General features: G+C 42.7%; 1 protein-coding gene across 3 annotated transcripts in view; it reads left to right on the top strand.

Annotated features, from left to right (window-relative positions):
- LOC138743350 (A disintegrin and metalloproteinase with thrombospondin motifs 2-like) overlaps positions 1–24,768 on the top strand; it is a 273,394-nt gene that overhangs the window by 200,567 nt on the left and 48,059 nt on the right. For all 3 annotated transcript variants that reach the window (XM_069898571.1, XM_069898570.1, XM_069898569.1), the window contains exons 6-9: positions 6,184–6,267; positions 12,263–12,419; positions 17,046–17,151; positions 20,858–21,001. In XM_069898571.1, coding sequence (XP_069754672.1) covers positions 6,184–6,267; positions 12,263–12,419; positions 17,046–17,151; positions 20,858–21,001 — 491 coding nt within the window. The remainder of the gene's footprint in view (positions 1–6,183; positions 6,268–12,262; positions 12,420–17,045; positions 17,152–20,857; positions 21,002–24,768) is intronic.

Raw genomic sequence — 24,768 nt, 5'->3', positions numbered from 1 at the left:
GAACAAAACAAAGGACTCTACATCACCTTTGTTGACCTCACCAAAGCCTTCGACACCGTGAGCAGGAAAGGGCTTTGGCAAATACTAGAGCGCATCGGATGTCCCCCAAAGTTCCTCAACATGATTATCCAACTGCACGAAAACCAACAAGGTCGGGTCAGATACAGCAATGAGCTCTCTGAACCCTTCTCCATTAACAATGGCGTGAAGCAAGGCTGTGTTCTCGCACCAACCCTCTTTTCAATCTTCTTCAGCATGATGCTGAACCAAGCCATGAAAGACCCCAACAATGAAGACGCTGTTTACATCCGGTACCGCACGGATGGCAGTCTCTTCAATCTGAGGCGCCTGCAAGCTCACACCAAGACACAAGAGAAACTTGTCCGTGAACTACTCTTTGCAGATGATGCCGCTTTAGTTGCCCATTCAGAGCCAGCTCTTCAGCGCTTGACGTCCTGCTTTGCGGAAACTGCCAAAATGTTTGGCCTGGAAGTCAGCCTGAAGAAAACTGAGGTCCTCCATCAGCCAGCTCCCCACCATGACTACCAGCCCCCCCACATCTCCATCGGGCACACAAAACTCAAAACGGTCAACCAGTTTACCTATCTCGGCTGCACCATTTCATCAGATGCAAGGATCGACAATGAGATAGACAACAGACTCGCCAAGGCAAATAGCGCCTTTGGAAGACTACACAAAAGAGTCTGGAAAAACAACCAACTGAAAAACCTCACAAAGATAAGCGTATACAGAGCCGTTGTCATACCCACACTCCTGTTCGGCTCCGAATCATGGGTCCGAATCGTAGGCACCACCTACGGCTCCTAGAACGCTTCCACCAGCGTTGTCTCCGCTCCATCCTCAACATCCATTGGAGCGCTCACACCCCTAACGTCGAGGTACTCGAGATGGCAGAGGTCGACAGCATCGAGTCCACGCTGCTGAAGATCCAGCTGCGCTGGATGGGTCACGTCTCCAGAATGGAGGACCATCGCCTTCCCAAGATCGTATTATATGGCGAGCTCTCCACTGGCCACCGTGACAGAGGTGCACCAAAGAAAAGGTACAAGGACTGCCTAAAGAAATCTCTTAGTGCCTGCCACATTGACCACCGCCAGTGGGCTGATAACGTCTCAAACCGTGCTTCTTGGCGCCTCACAGTTTGGCGGGCAGCAGCCTCCTTTGAAGAAGACCGCAGAGCCCACCTCACTGACAAAAGGCAAAGGAGGAAAAACCCAACACCCAACCCCAACCAACCAATTTTCCCTTGCAACCGCTGCAATCGTGTCTGCCTGTCCCGCATCGGACTGGTCAGCCACAAACGAGCCTGCAGCTGACGTGGACTTTTTACCCCCTCCATAAATCTTCGTCCGCGAAGCCAAGCCAAAGAAAGAAAAAAAAAAGAACCAAAGCAGAGATGAACACATTTTAATTTAGCAGCATTTGCAATGAGATGGATTATTGCCACATTTATCTTAAAATCAATAATCCCATCCAGTGTAAATGCATTTGAAAGTAATGTTTTATAGAATTTCAGATGTTTCTCTTGCAGTTGATTAACCTTCTCTGTGAAATTTAGCTCAGTGAATGTGGTTTGAGCAGAAGTATGGATGAACTTTAAAAAATCTGCCACATGTATCAATTATTTGAAAGAGTCATGGGTTGCCTGTTATTTTGGCGCAAAGTTGGATGGTATAATCACAAATCCTTAATGCACACCAATTTTAATGTACAGTCCTCAGCTTCCAACTGATTTTGCTGATTGAATCAAAAAAGTCTGTTCTCTAAACCTGCAGATAATCCAGCCTGCTGTCGAGGTGGCTGGCATATTCAATCATTTTCCAATGCTTGACTGAGGTATTGAATTATTTATTGCCACGAGTACTGAGATATAGTTTTAAAAAAAGCTTAGTTTTGCATGCTATCCAAGCGAGCAACTCTTACAGCAGACAGTGCGAAAAAATAGATAAGCAGCAGTGTGGGGAGAAGTGATATAAGAAGTCAAACAGTGCAGGGTACAGAGAGTAAAGGTACAGTTAAAAACAATTCAAGGGCATTAACTTATGACAGTGAGACATTAATTTAAGTGATAGCAGCAGGAAAGAAACTGTCCTTCCATTAATGTAATTTGCCTTCCAATTCCTGATGATTTCCATACAGTACCATCTAATTTGAGAGGCAGATAATGACTAAAATCATGCTTTATTTTGTTGACACTGATCAATACATTAATGGGAAGGTTGTATAGGGCTATTTTGTTAAAACAACAACCTCCATTCCATTTTACCATGCCAAAGTATTCCAAGATTTCCCTGGCAGAGTTATCAACAAGAATGGAGGCCAAGTCACATGAAAAGTGAGGACAAATCAACAAAGACTTGCTCGACGAGTTTCAAAAAAGTGTTGTAAAGATGGAGAGGTTTAGGGAGGGAATTTTAGAACTCAGTAACTTAAGGGGTATCTACAAAAAATGTGGAATGATTGCATTTTGTGATGAGCAGTAGATCACAATTAGAGGAACACTGATTTCTTGAAAATGTAAGATCTGAAGGGAAAACACCGAGAAGCTGGGGAAATTCAGCCAGTTATGGTGAACGTAAGAAACAGGAGCAGGAATAGGCCATCCAGCCTGTCAAGCCTGCTTCACCATTCAATGAGATTGGCTCATCTCCATCGACCTGCCTTTTCCCCATTATGTAAAAATGTATCCAACTGCTTCAATGGGCAGCAAATTCCATAGATTCATTACCCTCTGGGAAAAGCAGTTCCTCCTCATCTCCATCCTAAATCTACTACCCTGAGTCTTGAGGCTATGTCCCCTAGTTCGGGTCTCCCACGCCAATGGAAGCAATTTACCTACCTCTATCTTATCTATGCCATTCGTAATTTTATATATTTCTCTAAGATCCCCTCTCAATCTTCTAAATTCCAGCAAATAAAGTCCCAGATGACTCACTCTCCCCCCACTCCCCATCTCTGGAATCAACCTGGTGAACCTCCTCTGCACTGCCTCCAAAGTCAGAGCATCCTTCCTTGAGTACGGAGCCTAGAACTGGATGCAGTACTCCAGATGTGGCCTCACCAGTACATTGTACAGTTATAGAATAACCTCCTTGCTCCTAAATTGAATCCTTCTAGCAGTGAAGCCCAATATTCCACTTGCTTTCTTGATAATCTGCTGCACCTGCAAACCAAACTTTTGCGATTCGTGTACAAGAACTCCCAATTCCTTCTGCACGGCAGCATGCTACAGTCACTTGCCACTTAAATAATAATCTGATTATTACTGATGTTTTGGGCCTGAGCCCTTCCTTGAGATACATGGACATGGATGCTGCAATACTGGCTGAGTTCTTCCAGCATCCTTGTGTTTTTACTAGAATCACAGTCTCTACAGACTTTCATGTTTCACATAAATCTGAAGGAAGTTATTTGGATAGGGATGGAATGACAATGGAAGAATGCTAAAATATGGATGAGAATTTTAATATTGTCATGTTTCTTAGCAGTTGTCATTGGCCAACAGCAGAGATAAATGGTGAATGAAATTGGTGTAGGGCTGGACAGATGATTTTGAGTTTTGGCTGCCCTCAGGTTTACATGGAGATGGAGTTCTGGAGTGTGTTGGATTATCAAGATTTTCATCTGCAAATGAGCTGGATGGACTATTAGTTCTGAATAATTTTAAGTTCAAGTTTATTGCACTAGTACAACCAGATGAAGTAACATTCTCCGGTCCATAGTGCATACACAAATACAGACATAACGTGCATACAGACAAGTACAGTGCATGGCTACATATATTTAAAATAAATATTATTAATAAATAGTGGAGTCTCAAAGTTGTTTTAGCAGTTCATCAATCATTCAACAGTCTCACTGCCCGGGGGAAGAAGCTGTTGCTCAGCCAGATGGTTCTAGCTCTAATACTTCTTTCCTGATGGGAGTAGCTGGAAGATACTGCTTGTGAAGTGCTAAAGGTCATCCCAAATTTTGCAAGCCTCCTTTAAATAATGATCCCAGTAAATCACATCGATGGGAATGGAGGGAGACCACAGTGATTCTCTCTGTTGTTTTTATGGTCCTGTGGATTGACTTCCAATCCAGTTCTCGACAGCAACTGTACTGTACTGTGATGCAGCCAGCCAAGAGACTCTCAATAGAGCTCCTGTGGAATGTTGATAGAATGGTGGCTGGTACCCTTGCCCAAGTCATGGAGGTGAGAGTATATCATTAGTCATATATTTTGTAGTTTTTGGATCCTACCATAAATCAAAAAACAAAGGTAAGACTAAATCACATCTGGAAGAGTGAGAACATCTAAACACATTAGAAACATTTACATCAAATGAAAATAAGACATAAAAGGTCACCATGTATCTTCAAATTTCACCGATGAATCAAATACATGATATCTAATTTTTTTTCTAGGCAAGACATAATATGAGAACCATTGAAACACTGTTGGAGGTCTAGAGTCTTTCCATTTGAATAGGATGGCTCTTCTAGCCAACCATGTAGAGAAGGCCACAACCTGTTGAACGGCTACAGAAAAACTCCCTATGTCTAGGTCAATAACCCCAAAAAGTTGGGTCGTAGCTCCACCTGGAGTATAGATGAAAAGATATTAAAAAAAATTCTTTCTAATAGTTTTCTAAGGATGAACAAGACAAAAATATATGTGTTAATGTCGCAATTTCAGGTTTGCATCTGTCACAAATAGGGATAATATAAAAAAAACTAGCCAATTTATCTTTGCACATGCAAACACAATGCACCACTTTGAATTGGATTAATGAATGTCGGGCATATATAAAAGATGTATTCACCATCTTAAAAATCTTGTCCCATAGTTCCTCCAATAAAGGTCTTGCAAATTTCAGTTCTCAAGCCTTTTTAATCTTATCATGAAGTACTGAATGTAAGTTTAATAATTTATCATATATAATTCCAATTAATCCTTTCTGAGAAGGATTCAATAGAAAAATATTATCAACCAAATCTAGTGGATATACAAATGGAAAATCCAGTAATATGGTATATAAGAAATTTCTAATCTGTAAATATATTTTTTTTAAATGAGCATTTAGTGAGTCATATTTAATTGCCAGCTGTTCAAAAGACATTAAACAACCTTCCTTAAATACATTTGCAAAATAAATTATACCTTTGATTTTCCATATAGAGAAAGTTTGATCAATTATTGATGGTTGAAAAAAGTAATTATGAGAGATAGCACGAGATAAGACAAAGTTTTTTTAATTTAAAAATTCCTAAATTGGAACCAGATTCGCGATATATATATATGTATGTATTTGAATATTGGATTAGGTATATTCTTATTTATCCTGGAAAAGTAAAATGGAAGAGAGGCTCCCAATAAAGAAGCCACTGAATACTGTAAATTTTGTAAATAAATATTACTAATTCTAGGGTTTTGTTCTTCCAAATAAAGGAAGAAACTTTTGAGTCAATATTATTTAAAAAAAATGATTTGGGAATGAAAATTGGATTCGCTTAAAATAAATATAAAAACTTAGGTAATGTTATCATTTTAATTGCATTAATATGATAAAGGAGACTATCTAGAAAAAGAGAATCTCACTACTCGAATAGAGGAGAAAAATTGAATTTATATAAACCTTTAAGTAATTTTTTGTAGCTACAGACCTGCATATTAATTGGAAAAAGTTCATTTTTATTAAGATTTAGACACTAGAAAGTCAAAGCCCCTGTTTGATGTGTTATAGGCTCCTTTCGAGAGCATGAGATTTTGTCTTTAATTTTTGACACTATGGAAACAGCAAATAATATTACTCTTTGAGTGTTTTAGTGACCCTCAAGCTAATTGGATAAATTTGCAGCACAATAAAGATGAGATTTGATTTCTTTTGGATTCTATTTTGCTTACAAATGGATTGCTCATTTAACAGAATTTCTATTTAATGGGATTCAGGATATTGCTGTTGATTAATGTTATAATTTAAGCTCCATAGTTTATATTTTATTAATTTCTTTTGGGAATTATAAACTTCGAATTGATATTCAGTTTTGGATCCAAAAGGAATAGTTTAAAAAAAAAGAATAATGATCTTTGGACAGGAGTGAAAAATTGTAAAATGTTTTCATGTAACTAGTTTTTTTTTCGCTATCTAATACAGATCTGTTTTTATTTTCTTGCAGGTTAATGAGATTTACCATGATGAGTCTCTGGGAGCTCATGTTAATGTTGTGTTGGTGCGAATGATCATGCTGGGTTATGGAAAGGTAATTGAAAATTTATTCCTGACTATATATGTATCCTTCAATGAAGTAAACATAATCTCTTTTTGTGTTCCCTGCAAATGAAGGTTATATTCAGAAATGGGGGCCAAGAGTTATGGTGGGTTTCAGGGCAGTCTGGACTTTGTGGTCACTCTGAAGCTCCCATTGATCGTGTGGTGTCAGGTTATCTGTGAGCTGCTATATCCTTTCACGATATTCTTATGGCATTGTTTTGAGGCCAGAGTCATGGAGATGAGAGTGTATCATTAGTCAATTAGTACCTGTCACTGTGTGAATGTTCAAGATTCCTTTATTGCCATGTAATAAAACATGTTAGATGAAATTGACTTTAGTCAGCCATAAAGTAGACAGGTTTTCCATCATCAAAAATTGCCTGGTAGCCCTTACAATCATAGAAAGAGAAGCAAAAGAATTTTCCCCCAGAGTCACTGATGTCCATGGATTCGCCTCCAGTGATCCCGCATCCTAGGCAGCCACGCAGACTTTAGTCCAAACCTCCAACATGATCAGGAAGTCTTCAGTGCCCTTTTCACCCTCTTATATACTAGTTCCAATACCTGGTACCCCTTCAGCCAGACTTGAGCCAGTCTCCAGCAGTCCTCAGCCTTTGACTGTAGACACCAGCAGCCTATAGCCTACATGGGTTCCGTGTCTCGTCACCAACAGTCCCCTCCCTGTGTGTTCTTCAGCAGTAGACCCCCTCATTGGTTTGCTGCCACGGTTACAGTAGGGTCATCTCCTCTGCTTCTCCTTCTCAAATGGATGGTGGTCTCCCCATTTCCTGTGTCAGACCTCTGTTTCCCTGAAGTCTGCAGTCCCTCAAGGTTGTTGCCGAACACAGGCACCACCATCTTTGGTCCATATCTCCTGGTCACAGGATTTTAAAATATATTACAGTCAGGTCCTTTAACAGGCCTTTTAAAGCCTGCAGATTCGCTATCAGCAAATAATTGCCTAGAACCCCTTGCAGTCAAAGAAAGAGAAGCAAAAGCAAGTCCCCCAGAGTCACTGAGTGTCCATGAATTTGCCTCCAGTGGTCCCGCATCCTCCGCAGCTACACAGACTTAAGTCCAAACCTCCAAATGATCTGGAAGTCTTCAGCACCCTCTTCTTCCTCTTTCATTCTATTTCCAATACCTGATATCTCTTCAGCCAGTTTCGAGCCAGTCTCTAGGAGTCTGGTGTGAGTTCTTTGACCACTGTTGCCAGCAGTCCACAGCCTGCATGGGTTCCTCGCCTTGAGTCGCCAACAGTCTGCTGCCTTTGTTCTTCAGCTGCAGAGTCCCTGACTGGTCTGTCACTGTGGTCACTGTCCCATAGGGTCGTCTCCTTTACTTCTCCTTCTCAAATGGGTGTTGTCTCCCTGTTTACTGGTGCCCTATGCCAGTTCTCTGCTTCCCTGGAGTCTTCAATCCCTCAAGGGTGCTGCCAAACATAAGCACTGCCATCTTGGGTCCGGACCCCATGGTCGCAGGATTTTAAAATAAACCACCTTTAGCTTGTTAATGCCTGTAGGGAGCCATCAGTAGTTGTACTTTGCGGTAGAATCCTGCGGTGGAGTGCTGTGTCTCCATTCCCTGCTCTCCCTGCCATTACTGCAGCATCGGCAGTGCTGTCATTTTGTTTTCTAAACATATTTCTGCTTGTTCACTTGGATAGTGATGTAATCTAGCAGCTGTGAGAATTTGTACAAGGGATTTTCAATAAAGTGCTGGTGAGATAAGGTTTTGGTTATGATATGGTCATGCTCCAAGCACTGTCAGGAGGAAGAATGTTGCATTGAGCCTTCACTCATCCATCTGTGCCAATCATACCTTTACAGAGAATGAAATGATATCACTGTCCATTAGGAGGATCCCTCAGACGTGGTTTAATTCAAGACCACAATCAGTCTTCCATGGCCCAAACCACATTTGCAGATTTGGCATGTTTGCTCTGATTGCCATATCTAGTTCGGTGTTAGAGTGACTTGGAGGGTCCTGAGAGTCACTGAAACAAATTCATTCTTGATGACAAAGCTTGCCCCTTGAAGAGTGTGTTCATCTTTCAGTTTGTCCTTCCAGAAAAATAATGTATCTACCATTTTGTTCATCGACCTTTCTATGTGAAGATGTCAATGACAAAATGTTTGAATTCTTGATCTATGACCACAGTATAATGTTTGGAGTTGCTATGACATCCATGAAAGCCCTGACATTCCATGTCCCAAGGAGGTGTAGACTTAGACTCTATGATACTTTGTTTAATGCAGAATAGCTATTGCATATAGTTATAATTTGGAGTTGGCAGAACTAAGTTTTGGACAGTGACAACTGGGTGCAGGATGAAAAAAGACTGGACTATACTCTGCATAAACGTTAACACAAATATCTACAAAAGCATCACGTGCCCAATGCATGAGCTGGGATTATTTTCAAGTTTATTATCATCTGACTGTACATATACAACCTGACCAAACAGCATTCTCTGGCCACAATGTGTATATATACACACCCACACTATAAAGATCATTTAAAATTAATATATTTCTCATCCACAGTGCATCATGGCGACGGCAATGTCTTATCTGATACGGGCGAAGGCCGCTTGTGCCTCAGAGAGGTGGTGGCCTGGGCCAGTGGGCGGACCTTGTCGGAGAAGTGGGGGACCCACTGGGAGTAATACGAAAAGAGGCCTAGGCACCCGCGGAGGGCCTCGAGTGTGTGGGGGAGGGGCAGCTCCATTAGAGGACGTGTGCATTCTGGGTCGGGACCGATGACTCCATGTTGCATTATGCAACCAAGGATGGCGAGGAGGGTGATGCTAAACACATTTCTCCCTGTTATAGTTGAGATTTAACACCTCTGCCATCTGGAGAAATCTCTCCAGTTTGGCATCATGGTCCTGCTGGTCGTGGCCACAGATGGTGACATTGTCCAGGCATGGGAAGGTCACTTTTAGCCGGAAGGGACAACAGGCGGAAATTCGGCCGGTGGTGATTATCATTATTGTGGGCAGAAGTTTGGCTGGAAGAGACGTCTGTGTGGGCAGATGTTGGGCAGCGTAGGATGGCAGTGCCCGTGGAGAACACAAGACCATAGTGTGGGTTGGCAGTCAGGCCAGAAGTGACGTTGGTGTGGGTGGAAGTGGCAGGTAGGGTAATGGTGTCACCCGGCTCCCAGTTGGTTGTGGAGGGCTGCAACACCCCCTGTGGGTTTGAAGAGGCACACCTTGGCAAAGTGGCCTTTCTTCCCACATCAGGAGCAGAGTGAATTCTGACCCACACCGGGACCCACAGTACTTACAGTGGCGGCTGGCAGTGGCGATCGTCTCTTCCTTGAAGTGTCCTTTAGCGACTGCTGCTGTCGTCAGCGTCAGCCAGGCTGATGATTGGTGGACTGCAGCTTCTAGGGATGGATCATTTCCATGATCCTGGCGAGGGAGGCATTGTTCTCCTCCAACAGTCTCTGTCAGATTGTTCTTGACCACAGCCCTTGCACACATGCATCCCGGATGAGTTGCTCCACTTCCCCAACAGTCACACCAGCTTCTAAGGTGCTAACTCTCACAGAACCCCCAGGTAAGCGTTGGCTATCTCCTGGCTGCTGTACGCTAATGCTGAGTAGGTACCGGGAATAGAGTATATTTGTTTGAGGTTGGAACATACCTTCCAGGGTGGTTATTGCAGACTCAAAGTCTGTGCAGTCTCTGATAGTCCAGCTTAGTGTATAGGACCATGAGCCTTTTCTGGATTGTATTGTTGAATTCCGCTTGAGTATGGATGATCACCTCGACTGCATGCTTCCAGATCTCAAAGTATGTTGGAGCATCTGGGTGCTGAGGATCGATGTCCAGCCTCTCAAGGATGAGAAATCTTTCCAGGATCCTCAAAATTTATGCTGTGGTGCAGCAAACAAAACAAAACTCGAAAGACTGTACAACAGGCTTCAATCAGCTTAAAGTAGAAGGCACCGGATATGTGTGTACCCCAAATGGTTTAGGAAAGGACCAGCTCGAGTCTTTATATGGGCAAGATGGGGCCAGCTTCCCAAGTCATCTACCTGCAGGTACAATGGTTGCCTCCTGCAGTAGGCTGGTAGGAGTGTGGCTATAGTGGTGGTCATATCACCAGTTTGTTGTGTCTTTGAGAGGTGTAAGGTACAGCCCAGTTATCCTGTGCCAATGTGCCAGGAGAGATGTTTACACTCTTTCACCTCCTTTCCAGCCTGAGTTACCAACAAACGGACCAAGAATCAAAGCAAGGAGCTCAAATTCTTTCTATGCTCTGTTCCATTTAATACTTTCCATCATCTCAGCCATTCCTGTTCAGCAGTTTCTGATCCTTGAGACCATCCTTTCTACTTCTGGTTGGGACCTGCATTGATTGATGAGGCAGGGTGAATGAAAACCAAGTGTCCCAAAAATATGGATAAATATTATTCAGGTTCTTAGAAACATAGCTTATACTGCTCCTTTAGTCAGATTAGTTAGATTAAAACATAGATTAGGGTTTTTTTTTATCAAACCCAACTATCCCTTTGATCCCCATGCAATTTTGCCCAAGGGAGAACTATAATTTATTCAAAAATCTAGATTGATCTCCTTGTGCAGGGATTGAAAGGGAGTTCTGGATTTGGTCCTGAGAAACAAGGAAGTGGGAGATTTTGCACCACATGGCCAAGGTGAACACTGGAGATTGGTAGGCAGCAATATACACCAACCCTAGGGGCTTAGTATACTCCTTCACAGTGTTCCTCTTCTGTCTTACAGTCCAGAGGAAAACCTTAATCATTTTATTTATTAAGGTCGTAGAACTTTGAGGCTGATCCCAATAGTAGCAGAGAGAAATTGCAGATGGAAGGCATAAATTATTTGTAGCATCAAATCGAAAACCAAGATAGCTGAGAAAAATTGCATATGACCCATGAATGGTAAGGTGAGAGCTTAACTTTTGGATATTGGCCACAACATACTGGTGGAACAGAGAGCCATGTTACTGAGTGTACAAGATGCATAGAATTGTTGTAAAATGTGCGGATTTTTTTGCATTAATGTGCTTGAGTGGTTTCAGATTATATTATTTGAAGAGCAGGGAAATGGTGGAAGATGTTAGAATCTTTCTACAACTCCTTGCCTCCTCTGCACTTGTGTCATGGTGCCTGATAGCTCAGATGCCCGTGTACACTTCAGTGCATAATCGGTATTCACATACTTGTCCCAAAGTAAATATATTATGCCCTTTCCTTCAAGAATCCCTTCAAATCACCCCATCTGTGGCTTGGTCTCAGTACAGCACCAAGTACCACAGATAGAAACCTTGACAGACCTTTCAATGACAAGTATTTTCTAAAGAATTAAAAATGTAATTTTCCAACTTCATTCTGCAGATGGGGAAATTTGCCAAGGAAACACAAGAGAAATTCAGGCACACACTGCATGTGATTTTCCAATTATTTTGAATTATTGGCTCAAAAGCCAGGCAGAGTGCATTCCAAATTCCTGATACCCACTGCTGGAAGGAAGCATTCCAGGTCAGGAGATCTGATTTGGTCATCTAAATTGGGAAAGCAATCTGTTCCAATTATTGCCATCAATTGAAAATGAAACTTTAGCCCCCAGTTTAAGACCTGCACTGAAATAGGCAAAAAAGAATCTTAAGTTATGCTAGTATTCCGCAGTGTTACTTCAGTGCCAAAATGTCTGGAATCCATTTGAGAGAAAGGAGTCAGGCAGACTGGAATAGATTCACTGGCAGATAGGATACTGAGAGTGATGGGGAGTGGGAGACGGGCCAAAAAAGTTGAATGTGCACAAAGCCCTGGAAAATAAATTGCTATTTTAAATGTGTGTTAACTCACTCAAAGGTATCCAGCGAAAATATATTAATTGTTGGTTCAGGCAATACTTGATAACAATGCCATAATTGAGCTGTCTCTGTAACAAAAATGCAAGCTCTTGCAATGAATGTTGTTGAAATTGAATTGAATTTTTTTTAAAGTCTGTGAGCCTGATTGAAGTTGGAAATCCCTCACAAAGTCTGGAGAACGTGTGCAGATGGGCCTATTCCCAGCAGAAATCTGATACAAGTCACGCGGAATATCATGACCATACTATCTTTCTAACAAGGCAAGATTTTGGTCCATCGGGAATGCAAGGTACTGTACTACATTCAGACTGGCAATGATTTTATTTCTTTACTCAGATATCATATGGAGTATCATTTTGATAAATAATTCTCTTTACAGTCATTGGTATTTCAGTTCCCAGAAAATAGTTCAGAAGTAAAGGATAGAATGGTGCAAAATTAACTGAGAGAAAATAGAGTAGGGAAGGCACAGTGCATGTACTGTTGAGTCTCAGACTGATGAGCCACAGACCTTGGTGGTTACCCACAGGCAACCTGCCAGACATATCGATTTGAATTTTGGGCTGCTGTCAGCAATCAAATCAGAGGTGTGTGGAATTGACAATATGGATGTGTTGGGGGTAAGGGTGTGGGATGTGTGCTGCAATCGTGCTGGAGAAGTTCGCAGTTACTATTGTGATCTGCATTTTTCATCCACGTACTGTAAAATGTATTTAAAAAATATACATGATCTGATGCTTCAAAGCATGGGTTAAGATCACGTTCTCAGGTTTTTCCTGACAGTAGCCAGTTTCATTGAGAGCTAAAGAAGATCTTGAGAATGTTGATTAACTCTATGCCAACCTAGTAACCTACTCGAACAACTGCCTAGAGTTTCCCTACTGTGCTTTATTCTCAGTTCCATGTACATGTCAAATAGTCTCTTAAAAGATCCATTTGTACTGGCTACCATCACCACTGCTGCCAGCCTTCACTCTATGTATAAAACTTGCCTCTTACATCCCCCTTGTACTTTCTCCTTAGCACATTATGTTAGCAATTTCAGCCCTAGAAAAGTCCTTCTGGCCATCAACACCATCAATGCCTGTCTTCATCTAGTACACCTCTAGCAGCTCATCCCAAGGAGAAAAGAACAAGTTCACTGAACTCAACCTATCCACATATGACATGATCATTAATTCAAGCAGTATCCTTCTAAATCTCATCTACACCCTCTCCATAGCATCCACATCCTTCCTGTCATGAAGTGACCAGAACCAAATGCAATATTCCAAGGTCTTGAACTCAGACCCACAGTTAATGAAGGCCAACACACCATACACCTATGCATCCGTGTAGCACCTTTGAGTGTCCTCTGGACGTGGTTCCCAAGATCCCTCAGTTCTTCCACACTCCTCAAAATCCTCCCATTAACATTGTATTCCGCCTCTAAATTTGACTGACCAAAAATGAACCACTTCACACGTTTTGGGTTAAACTCCTTGTGCCACTCCTCATCCCAGCTCAGTATCCTAGCAATGTCCCTTCGTAACCTCTGGCCACCCTCCAGACTATCTACAACACCACTAACCTTTGTGTCAACTGCAAACTTACTAGCCCACTCTTCCATTTCCACATCCAGGTATTTTACCTGGCTAACTGCTATCCGACCAGATGGCTTCACCATTCATAGACTGGATTGGAACTTGGATTCTGGAAAAGAGAGAGGGGGCAGTGTGTGCTTTTTTGTTAATACTGGGTGGTGCACAGACTTTGGGGTTATTTTGACCTGCTCTACTGCTTTAGAGCAAATCTTGATTAAATGCTGACCCTTCTATCTACTGTGAGAGTTCTCATCAATGATTCTCACCAGAGTTTATATCCCTCCTGATGCCAATTGCAAACAGGTACTTGTGAAGCTGCATGATGTGGTCAATAAACAAAAGACAGCCTAGCCCAATGCACTACAAATCTTAGTTGGTAACTTTAGCCAGGCCCTGCATCAGGAAAACCCTGCCCAACTATCACCAGCATGTAACCTTCTGAACCAGAGGTCTCAGCACACTCAATCATTGCTACACTAAGATAAGGAAGGCCTGCCGTTTTTTTCCCCAAGTCCGCATTTTGGCAGATTGGATCACATATACTCCTTCTGCCTTCATACAGACAAAGCCTAAAATGAGAGGCTCCAGAGATCAGGACAGCTAGAAGGTGGTCTCGGGAAGCTGAAGAATGGTTACAGGACTTCCTTGAGTCAATGTTCAGGGACTCACCTGAGGATCTGTATGATTACACCAGGGCTGTCACAAACTTTATCAAAACAGCTGTTGAGTGTGTCCCCACCAAATCGTTCAGGGTTTTCTCCAACCAGAAGCCCTGGATGAACAATGAAATCTGGAACCTGCTAAGAGCCAAATCACAGGTTTTTAAGTCCAAAGATCCGTGTCAGTACAGAAGGAGCAGGGATGACCTGCGAAAAGCTATCTCCTGGGTGAAGTGGAGATTCCGGATGAAAATGGAAACCAGGGAAACTCTACAGTTGTGGCAGGGCCTAAGTGCCATAATGTGCTAAAAAACCAAATCCGGCGAAGTAGCAGACAGCAAAGCTTCACTCCCAGAGGAACTTCACTACAAGAGGAACTTGTACACCCAATTTGATGACAGTAACAGTGAAGAACCACCCCTCTGCACCTCCATATCCCCATATGATCCCATCCTATCTGTATCTGAGATTGACGTGCATGTTGTCTTCAGGAGAGTGAATCTGAGGAAAGCATCTGGCCCAGACGGAGTACCTGGCTGAGTATTAAAAATCTGTGCTGACCAACATACCAAAGTATTCATGGATATCTTCAATATCTCACTCCAGCAGGGTGTGGTACCCACCTGTTTCAAACAGGTGTCAATCATACTGGTGCCCAAGAGTGTGGTAATGTGCCTTAATGAGTATTGACCAGTAGCATTTACATCAATGGTGATGAAGTGATTTGATAGGCTCGTGTTGAAGCATATCAGCTTCTGTCTGAGCAGTGATATGGATACATTACAATTTGCCTGTCGTAGCAACAGGTCTACAGTGGATGCCATCTCACTGGCTCTACACTAAGCCCTGGAACAACTGGACAGTAAAGATGCATGCATCAGGATGTTCTTTATCCAGTACAGTTTGGCATTAAATTGATGAGCAAATTCCAAGACTTGGGACTCAACACCCCACTGTGTAATTGGATTTCCTCACCTTCAAACCTCAATCAGTGAGGATTGGCAAGAACATCTCCTCCACAATATCCATCAGTACTGGAGCACAATGGAGCTGCGTTCTTAGCCTCCTACTCTACTCATTTCACACCTACATATGACAATAGCAATAGCACTATTTACAATTTGCCGATGACACCATGGTAGTGGGTTGTCTAAAGAAAGGTGTTGAGTCAGCATACAGGAGGGAGATTGAAAACATGGCTGAATGGTGCACTAACAACAACCTTGCTCTCAATATCACCAAAACTAAGGAGCTGATTATTGACTTCAGGAAGGGAAAGTGAGAGGTATACAATCCAATTATAGGGAGTCATTATCTCGGAGGATATTTCCTGGACCCAGCACACTAATGACATCATGAAGAAAGCACGTCAGCGCATCTACTTCCTCAAGAGTTTGCAGAAGTTTGAGGTGACACCAGAAACCATGGCAAATTTCTAGAGATGTGTGGTGGAAAGTGTGCTGACCGGCTGCATCATGATCTAGTTTGGGAGCACCAATACCGCTGAGTGTAAAGCCCTGCAAAAGGTAGTGGACAAAGCCCAAGACATCACAGGCAAACCCCCCCCCCCCCCCCCACCACTATTGAGAACATCTACAGGGAACGCTGCCATCGGAGAGCAGCAATAATCATCAAGGATCCACATCACCCAGCACATGCTCTGTTCTCACTGCTGCCATCAGGAAAGAGGTATAGGTCCCCAAGACTCACACCATCAGGTTCAGGAACAGCTGTTATCCCCACCCCACCCCCACCATCAGACTCTTTAACAACAAACTCAATCAGAGACTCATTTAAGGATTCTTACTTATGCACTTAATTGATTTTTAAAAAAATTCTCTATTGTATAGTCATTTTGATTATATTTGTTATCTGTTTAGAGTTCTTTATTTGTGTATGGTGTGTACAGTTTTTTTTGCAATACCAATTACTGGTATTTCTAGCTTTGGAGGCCTCGCCTACAGGAAAAAGAATCTCAGGGTTGATGTGATGTCATGTATGTACTCTGACAAAAAATCAAAAATAGATAAAAGTCAGAAAGAGGAAGGGTCCCAGAAGAGATCCCTGCAGAACACCACTGGTCACCACTTTCTGTGGGCAAGCTGATTCTGTATCCACAAAGAAAGGCCTCTTTAAATTCCATGCCTCCTAACTTTCTGAATGAGCCTTGTATGGGAAAAGTTATCATATGCCTCACTGAAATCCATATACATCTGCTGCTATATCTTCATCATTATCCTTCGTTATATCCTCAAAAAAAATTCAATTAGGCTCATGAGACACAACTTACCCACCCCCCCCCCCCCCCGCAACAAAGCCATGCTATCCCTGTTCAAATTTTACTTCTCTGCATGCTTGTAAATCCTGTCTCTGAGAATCTTCACCAACTGCTTGCCTACCACGGAAATAAATCTCACTGGTCCATTAGTTTCCTGAGATATCTCTACTCCCTTTCTTGAACAGGGGGACAACATTTGCAACTCTCCAAATTCTCCGATCCCTTTTGATTATGCAAAGAACATCTCGAATGGCTCAGATGATTCTGGGAAAAAATATGCATCTCTGCGACCTTAAGAGAAGAAGGTCTTAATTATCATTGATGTGATTATAAAGAAACATTATTGTCATTTTTTTCAGTGCATGTATGCCATGTAAAGTTTCCTATTTTTGCAGGTTATGCCCCAGTTACAGGTATGTGCCATCCAGTGCGAAGTTGCACCCTGAATCATGAGGATGGCTTTTCATCTGCATTTGTAGTTGCTCACGAGACTGGACATGTGTAAGTCTTACTCCTTGCAGTTCCAGAGCAGAGAATGCTTATAAACATTGCATGCCGTAAAGATTCATTGTTAAGAATTAGAACTGCAACTTGCACAAATGGAAATTTACACCAGAAAATGTGTGTATTTCAGAGAGGAAAGGTTTGCAAACCGGTTGGAAAAGAGGAGTAGAACTTTGGTCAAAAATGTGGTGTGTTTTAGACTGCATTTACAGGTGACAATCGGTGTGTTTAAGAGGCTCTTCCAAAGAGAGGGGGATACGTTACAAGCAGTAGGATAGAAGATGGAAGTTGCACAGAAGGCCAGTCAGAGGATTGGATAATGTGAGAGAAAAAAGGCTGGTGCAAGTTCCAAAGCTAGAACTGGAAGTAAGGACAAGTTGTGACAGGCACCAGTCGTGATGATGGGAAAGTGGAGCCAGACACTGGAAAGGACACAGGCATCTGAATTTTTAAGAAGGAAGAGATAATGGCAAGTAAGAAAGCTTTGAGTCAATTTTTGACAAACGTGAGTGTAGACCTGTCAACAGTGTTGTGGTGTGTCTAATGAATGAGATCCTACACCCTTTACAGTGCAAAGGGCAGGCTAATTTGTTGATTAGATCATTTATGAATGTTTAAGCTCCAGCCATAGCAGAACCACTTTAAGGGCACAGATAGCTTTCAAAAATAGATTAAAATGTCATATACAATACTTGCTAAGGTTTAGTCCTTTCTTTCCTTTAGAAGCATTTGTAGTGGAAGGAGAAAAAGCTTTATTGATGTGAAAATTCTTAAGGTGGCAAAAGATGTATATTTCTTCGACATTTGCAGTATATCTTGTATGCTATTGCTGTTATAAACATTGATGTCATAATTTTTCTTTTACATCAATATTTGCAGAAACCAATTTGGCAATTGTTCTTTTCCTCTAAATATTATTTTTAAATTGTCTTGAAGGACAGTATTTCAGTCTTGGTGTTCCAAGATGAAATGGGAGGTTGGGCAGATGGCAGGTCCCTGAAGGGATTGGCACCCTGGTAAGGCAATCTGCAAAGGATGCGATACAGCTGCTTCAGTTTCCTGTTGGTCAGCAGAGTGCCAGTGGTGGAGCTTTGCCATCTGCTGCAAGCACACGCAGGCAAATTATAGCATTGGCTTGTGTTACAGCTCTTGTGTTTATGGCACATTCTGGCTCCTGTCAAATACCCCAGCTCATGTGCCACTTGCATATGCTGGAACACTTCCCTCATTTTCGATTATTCTCCCTCTGAGTAACTTAACATTTGACTGCAGGAAATGAGTCACAATTCCATATAGCCTTTCACATCTTAAAATACTTTACAGTCAATACATTTGATATAAAAGTGGAAAAAGCTTTAAAAAAAATATCAAGCGTGTTGGATGGCATCTGGCAACTGTTCAAAATGCATGGTTAAAAAGCCTGGAATTCGGATGTAATATGATGAATGTTGCTATTCCACCCATTAGGTTGGGCATGAAACATGTTGGCCAAAGCAATCCCTGTGGAGATGAGCTCAAAATGGGATGTATCATGACACCCTTGGTTCAAGGGTGGGAAGTCTCCTAGTCCTCTGATCAGCTGGGTTATGGGACCACTTTGATGTGTTCTGTGAAGAACATGCATCTTTTTACAAGCCAGTCCATCTGTTTCACACCTGTTAAAGAGGGACAGAGTTGATAATTTTCTAGTCTGAATGTCCCCATAATATTAGCCTTACTTGACATACAGCTGGCTTATAATTGACCATGGTTTGATTTGTGAATTTTGTGGATAATGAGAATGAAAAAGCCATTCCATTGTAAATTGTACCTTGAACTTGTGCCCTGAAATATGAGTTGTGCTTAAGAGAACTGAGATGTGGTGATTTGATATAGGAAAACTATACATGAGACAAAATGATGGACATGTAATTGCATAACTTTTGTATAATCAGATCATTTTCTTGGGCAGTTTTACGATGCCAGTTTTTATTCAATAAGATACTGGGGTGAAAATGTGCCCTCACTGGCATGCATTAATGCATATAGCAGCTAACGTGCATGGCACCATCCAGAATTAAAATCAATTAAATCATCTGTTTCAATTGGATTACGTGGATGTGCTCCTGTATTTTGTATTTAATACAGTACCTGTGACCAAAGGCATAAATCTATCCCATTATTTTTCCTAGATTCTATCAATACTTTTGTAGTACTGTTGTATTTGGTGTATGGTCTGGTTAGCATCTTTTAATAGATGCAATAAAATTAACATCCTATTGGGTGAGATTCTGGCTGATGTCCACATCATCAGCCATCATAAACGGCGATGATAGTACAATATTCCTTTCCTTCCAAAAGACCTTATTCCTTGCTTTGGCATTAGAACTTCCTTTACTTGTATTTCACCTGCACTGCTTTTTTTCACACCATATTTTCATCCCTCCATTCCCATACTTTTCCTTTTGACATGTGCTTTAGGATCCCACACCACCCCCCACCCCACCACCATTTCAGTATTTACAATAAATCTGAAAGATCAACAAACATAATTCTCTGCCATTCCTTTCGTGCACTAGCTGTCTATTACAGGTGCTTAACCTTTTATCCGGAATTCCGAAAACCGGCAACCTCTAAAAACCAGCACTTTTTTCAGTAGATGACATCTACCCATCAAAGATGGAATTTGGCACCAAACATGACCTGATGCGACCCCCGCTCAACTCCTGCGTATCCCATTGCATTCTGCTATTTTATAAGCATCTCCAAATCACCATATACTGACACCCGTTCAGTGTCATGGCACTTTCAGTCAGCCTGGTGGCAGCTCAATGGCTGTCATCATTACCCGTAGTCCCCCACACAGCTGAAACTGCTCTACCAGTGCCAGCGCAGGGAAGCCGAGAAGGGGGTCATTCCCTGGCAGTGGTATAACTGTGAGGGGGTAGAGAGAGACAGCAGCGCAACTTGGGCGGGTGAGGAAGAGAGAGACAGCAACACAACTCTGGCGAGCGAGGGGGAGGGAGCGATGGCAGCGCGACTTCAGACTGGTGGGGGGGAGAGATGGCAGTGCGACTTGGGAGGGCGAGTGGGGAGAGAGACGGCAGTGTGACTCAGTGGGCGAGGGGGAGAAAGTGAGACGGCAGCAAGACTTCGTGGGCAAGGGGGAGAGAGAGAAAGAAAGAAGCACGACTTGGGTGGGCAGGCGGGGAGTGAAAGACGGCAGTGTGACAGGCTGGCAAAGGGGGGAGAGAGACAGCAGTGCAACTCGGCCGGGCAGAGAGACAGCAGCACAACTCAGGGAGGGGAGAGATGGCAGCCAACTTGGGAGCGGGGTGAGGGGTTGGAGATGGCATCACCACTGGTCGGGCAGGCTTGAAGGGACGGAAATCAAAATGATTCCGAAATCCGAAAGATTCAGAACGGCAGGTGTTTGGTCCCAATGATCCGGATAAAAGGTTAGGCATCTGTACCTGCACGTATTGCCAATGTGTGGTGTACTTCAGGTGCCAAATAATGACAAAAAAAGAGGAAAATTCAGCATTAAGTATTAAATATCAAAATATTGCACTAGATTGTCATGAAATGAGCACGAGTATCCAGGTTTCAGTTTCTCTTTTTGTGTTTAGCATTCTGTTTTTTGTGTTCATGCTCCCATTGTTCCAATGCATGCTTGTTTTTTGTGTTCACATGTAATATGATGACTGTTTTTTGTTGCCATTAGGTTGGGCATGGAGCATGATGGCCAGGGCAATCACTGTGGAGATGAGATCAAAATGGGAAGTATTATGGCACCCTTGGTTCAAGCTGCATTTCATCGTTTCCATTGGTCACGGTGCAGTCAACAGGAGCTGAGCCGATACCTACAGTGAGTTTAAGAGCTAAAATTCTGACACAAAAGTTTGGTTGGTCTACAAGAAAATATTATGGAGTTCACCTGATTAATTGATGCCCAGCTTTTCATTTACATTCTTACTTTGAAGGAAGTGTTTTGTGGTTTCTACATTCAAAATTATTACTAATAGGTCTGCTTACCTGTGCACAATAACAATACCTTCTAACAGAAAAGCAAATGCAAGTATCTAGATGTCCACTTTGCTTTTACAGTTGTGTTCTGGAGCAGCACTATTAAGAGACAAAAGTTGGTGACACCCAAGCTAATGCACTAGGGGACTGGCAAAGAGCTACCTTTTTCCCCTGCCTCTCTTATCTGTTGATTCGCTACGCCAACCCTGGGTTAGAAATTCATTTGCACAACTCTAAAACAAACAGCTCTCAGCTGCTGAAATAGACAATCTGTCATGTTGCATATTTTTTTGGTATCTTAGCGTTCATTGGGAAATCCAACTTCTGATTTTTTTCATTCTGTCCCCTAATTGCACATTGTCCAAACCTGCCCAAGTCTCTCTGAAGACTCCCTGCTTCCTCGACGCCAGCTGCCTCTCCACTTATCTTGGTATCATCTTCACACCTGTCCACAAAGCCATCAATTCCGTCATCTAAACTATTTAAATGACCAACAGCACTTTCTTTTTCACAGATAGGGCAGCGTCAGCGATCGGGACCAGGGTTCAAATCCTGCGCTCTCTGTAAGGTGTTTTCACGTTCTCCCCATATCTGCATGGGATTTCCCCAGGAGGGGGGGCTCTGGCTTCCTCCCACAGTTCAAAATGTTCTGAGGTTGTAGGTTAATTGGGTATAAGTTGGGCGGCATGGACTTGTTGGCCGAAATGGCCTGTTACCTTGCTGTTTGTCTGAATTTAAGACAGGTTTTACTTATCCAATTTTCTCTAAAACTGTTCTATTCTCAATGGTCAATTCTCTCACTGCATTCTTTGCCCTCCTTGAGATCTCTGACCTTCTGGATCTTTAAATGCAATCCTTGCATGTGTGATGATGGACACTCTGCATCCTAGCCTCAGGATCATTTCCACGTCTCTGCCACATCTCACAATTTACTGTTTACTGCTATATTCGGGAAGTCACAAATCTCTATATTTAAGGAAAGAAAATTTGTCCTCTTCCCTATTGTATTCCAGGAGCAGGTAGATGGAAACAGACATTTGGCAATGCAGTCTTCCTCAAAAACACAAAGCCCATTCGAGCAGCCTCAATCCTGAAGATCCTGTCTCCAACCCTATACCCTCTCCATGACACCTTGCACTAAGTACATGCAGAAGGAGAGCAGGCACTGCTGTCCACCAGCTTGTCCAAGTTTCCTTGATCCTGTGGGAGAATTCTTTTAAATACTCCTATCACTACAGCACTATTAATTAGACTGCCCTGCCCTCTACCTGGCACTATTGCTTTTATGTAAGCCACGAACATCAGCAAACATTGTGATTGAAGTAAAAACACAAAGCTGGAGAAACTAGCAGGTCAAACAGTGTACCTTATATAGCAAAGATAAAGAATCAACATTTCAGGCTTGAGTCCTTCATTAATCTGTAGGCAAAATGTAGCCAGGTGCCTGAATAAAATGGTGGGGGGAGGAGCACAGTCCCACAGGTGGGAGGTAATAGGTGGATAGTGGGGGTGGGGGTAGTTCTGTAAATGGAGAGGGAAAGGGATGGAGAGCCTGAAGAAAGAAGACAGAGAGATGGGAAAGAGGGAGAAAGGAAAGTGGGCTGGTTTGATATATTCCTATAAGAACTGACATTGGGGATTGGCTATGCTGCTTACTGAGAATAAGGAAAACTTGCAAATATCAGTTCAGAATTTTGAACTGACATCAGTCAAGTCAGTTATAGTGCCCTCGACACAAGGAACCTCCTAACTATAGTTTATACATTGAGGGAGAGGTAGGATATAAGAAAGCATTCACTATGAGTGGATATTAATTGGAGGGGGAGTGCATGCTTTGAATTGGTGGATATTCAAGGCCTCACCCTGAGACCTGAATGAATAAGCAACAAGTGTCACCTACTTCATCATGGATGAGTGTATGCCCACGTACAAACACTGGGAGTTCCCCAACCAGAACCCTTGGATGAATCTTAAGATTTGCAACCTGCTGAGGGTGACATCAAGACAAGTGATCCAGATCTCTACAAAAAGTCTAGGTATGACCTGCAGAAGGCTATCTCAGAAATAAAGAAGCAATTCTGGAGGAAGCTTGACACAGAGACGGATACTTATCAGCAATGGCAGGAATTACAAGCCACGACATCATTTAAAGTGAGGTCGAGTACCATAGGTGGCTGTGATGCTTCACTACAGGATGAGCTGAACACCTTCTATGCTCACTTTGAGAGGGAGAACTCGACAGTGCCTGCGAGAATCCTTGCAAAGACATAACCCTATGATATTGTCTTTATTGTCGATGTCAATGCATCATTCAAGAGGATTGAACCCTTGCAAGGCGTCAGGTCCTGATGGTGTACCTGGCATGGTACTGAAAATCTGTGCAAATCAACCAGCCCGAGTGTTCGTGGACATTTTCAACCTCCCACTGCTGCAGTCAGAGGTTCCCACCTGCTTCAAAAGGGCATCAATCATCCCAGTACCCAAGATGAGCAGAGTGAGCTGCCTCAATGACTATCGCCCAGTAGCATTCACATCTACTGCGATTAAATGCTTTGAGAGATTGGTCACGGCCAGAATTTGCATGTACTTAAGCAAAAGTCTGGACCCACTGTAATTTGCCTACCATCATAATTGCTCCAGAGTAGTTGCAATGTCACTGGCTCTCCACTCAGCTCTGGATCACCTAGACCAGCAACTCATATATACAGCTACTCCTCATCAACTACAGCTCAGCCTTGAACACCATTTTTCCTTGCTGGTCAACAAGCTCCAAACCCTGGGCCTCCGCACCCACCTCTGCAACTGGATCCTTGACTTCCTCATCAGAAGACCACAGTCAGTAATGATGTCTCCTCCTCACTGACAATCAACACAGGCACTGGGTGCTTAGCCCTCTGCTCTACTCACTCTACATCCATGACTGCGTGGGAATTCAAATGGTATCTACAAATTTGCTGATGACACCACGGCTGGCTGACAGAATCACCGAGAGCAATGAGGAAATGTTAGCAAAACCAAGCAGATGATTGTGGACTTTGGGAGGAAATCAGGAAAACATGAACTAGTCCTCATCAGCAGTGGAGAGGGTCAAGAGCTTCAAATTCCTGGATATCAACATCTCTGAGGATCTGTCCTGGACCCCCACCCCACCCCGCCATGTCAATGTAATCACAAAGGCACACCAGTGGCTATACTTTATGAGGAGCTTGAGATGATTTGATATATCACCAAAGACTCTCAAAAGCTTCTACAGGTATACTGTGGAGAGCATTCTGTCTGGTTGCATCACTTTCTAGTATGGAGACACCAACACTCAGAACAGGAGAAAGCTCCAGAGTGTTCTAAACTCAGCCTGTGACATCACGGGGACCGTTAAAGACATCTGCAAGAGGTGGTGTCTTTAAAAGCCCAGCCTCCATCCTCAAGCACCCCCCACCACTCAGGCCATGCCCTTCTCACTCAGGAAAAAGATACAGGAGCCTGTTAGGCACCTAAAAGCACAAGAACAGCTTCTTCCCCTCTGCCATCAGATTTCTGAATGAACAATGAACCACAGACTCGACCTCACTTTCTCTTTTTCTTGTACTAATTTTATTTATTTTAAAATGT

This window comes from Narcine bancroftii, chromosome 9 (assembly GCF_036971445.1).
Source record: "Narcine bancroftii isolate sNarBan1 chromosome 9, sNarBan1.hap1, whole genome shotgun sequence".
Lineage (NCBI taxonomy): Eukaryota > Metazoa > Chordata > Chondrichthyes > Torpediniformes > Narcinidae > Narcine > Narcine bancroftii.
Note: the sequence above shows the minus strand (reverse complement) of the source record. Positions and strands in the feature narration are given on the sequence as shown.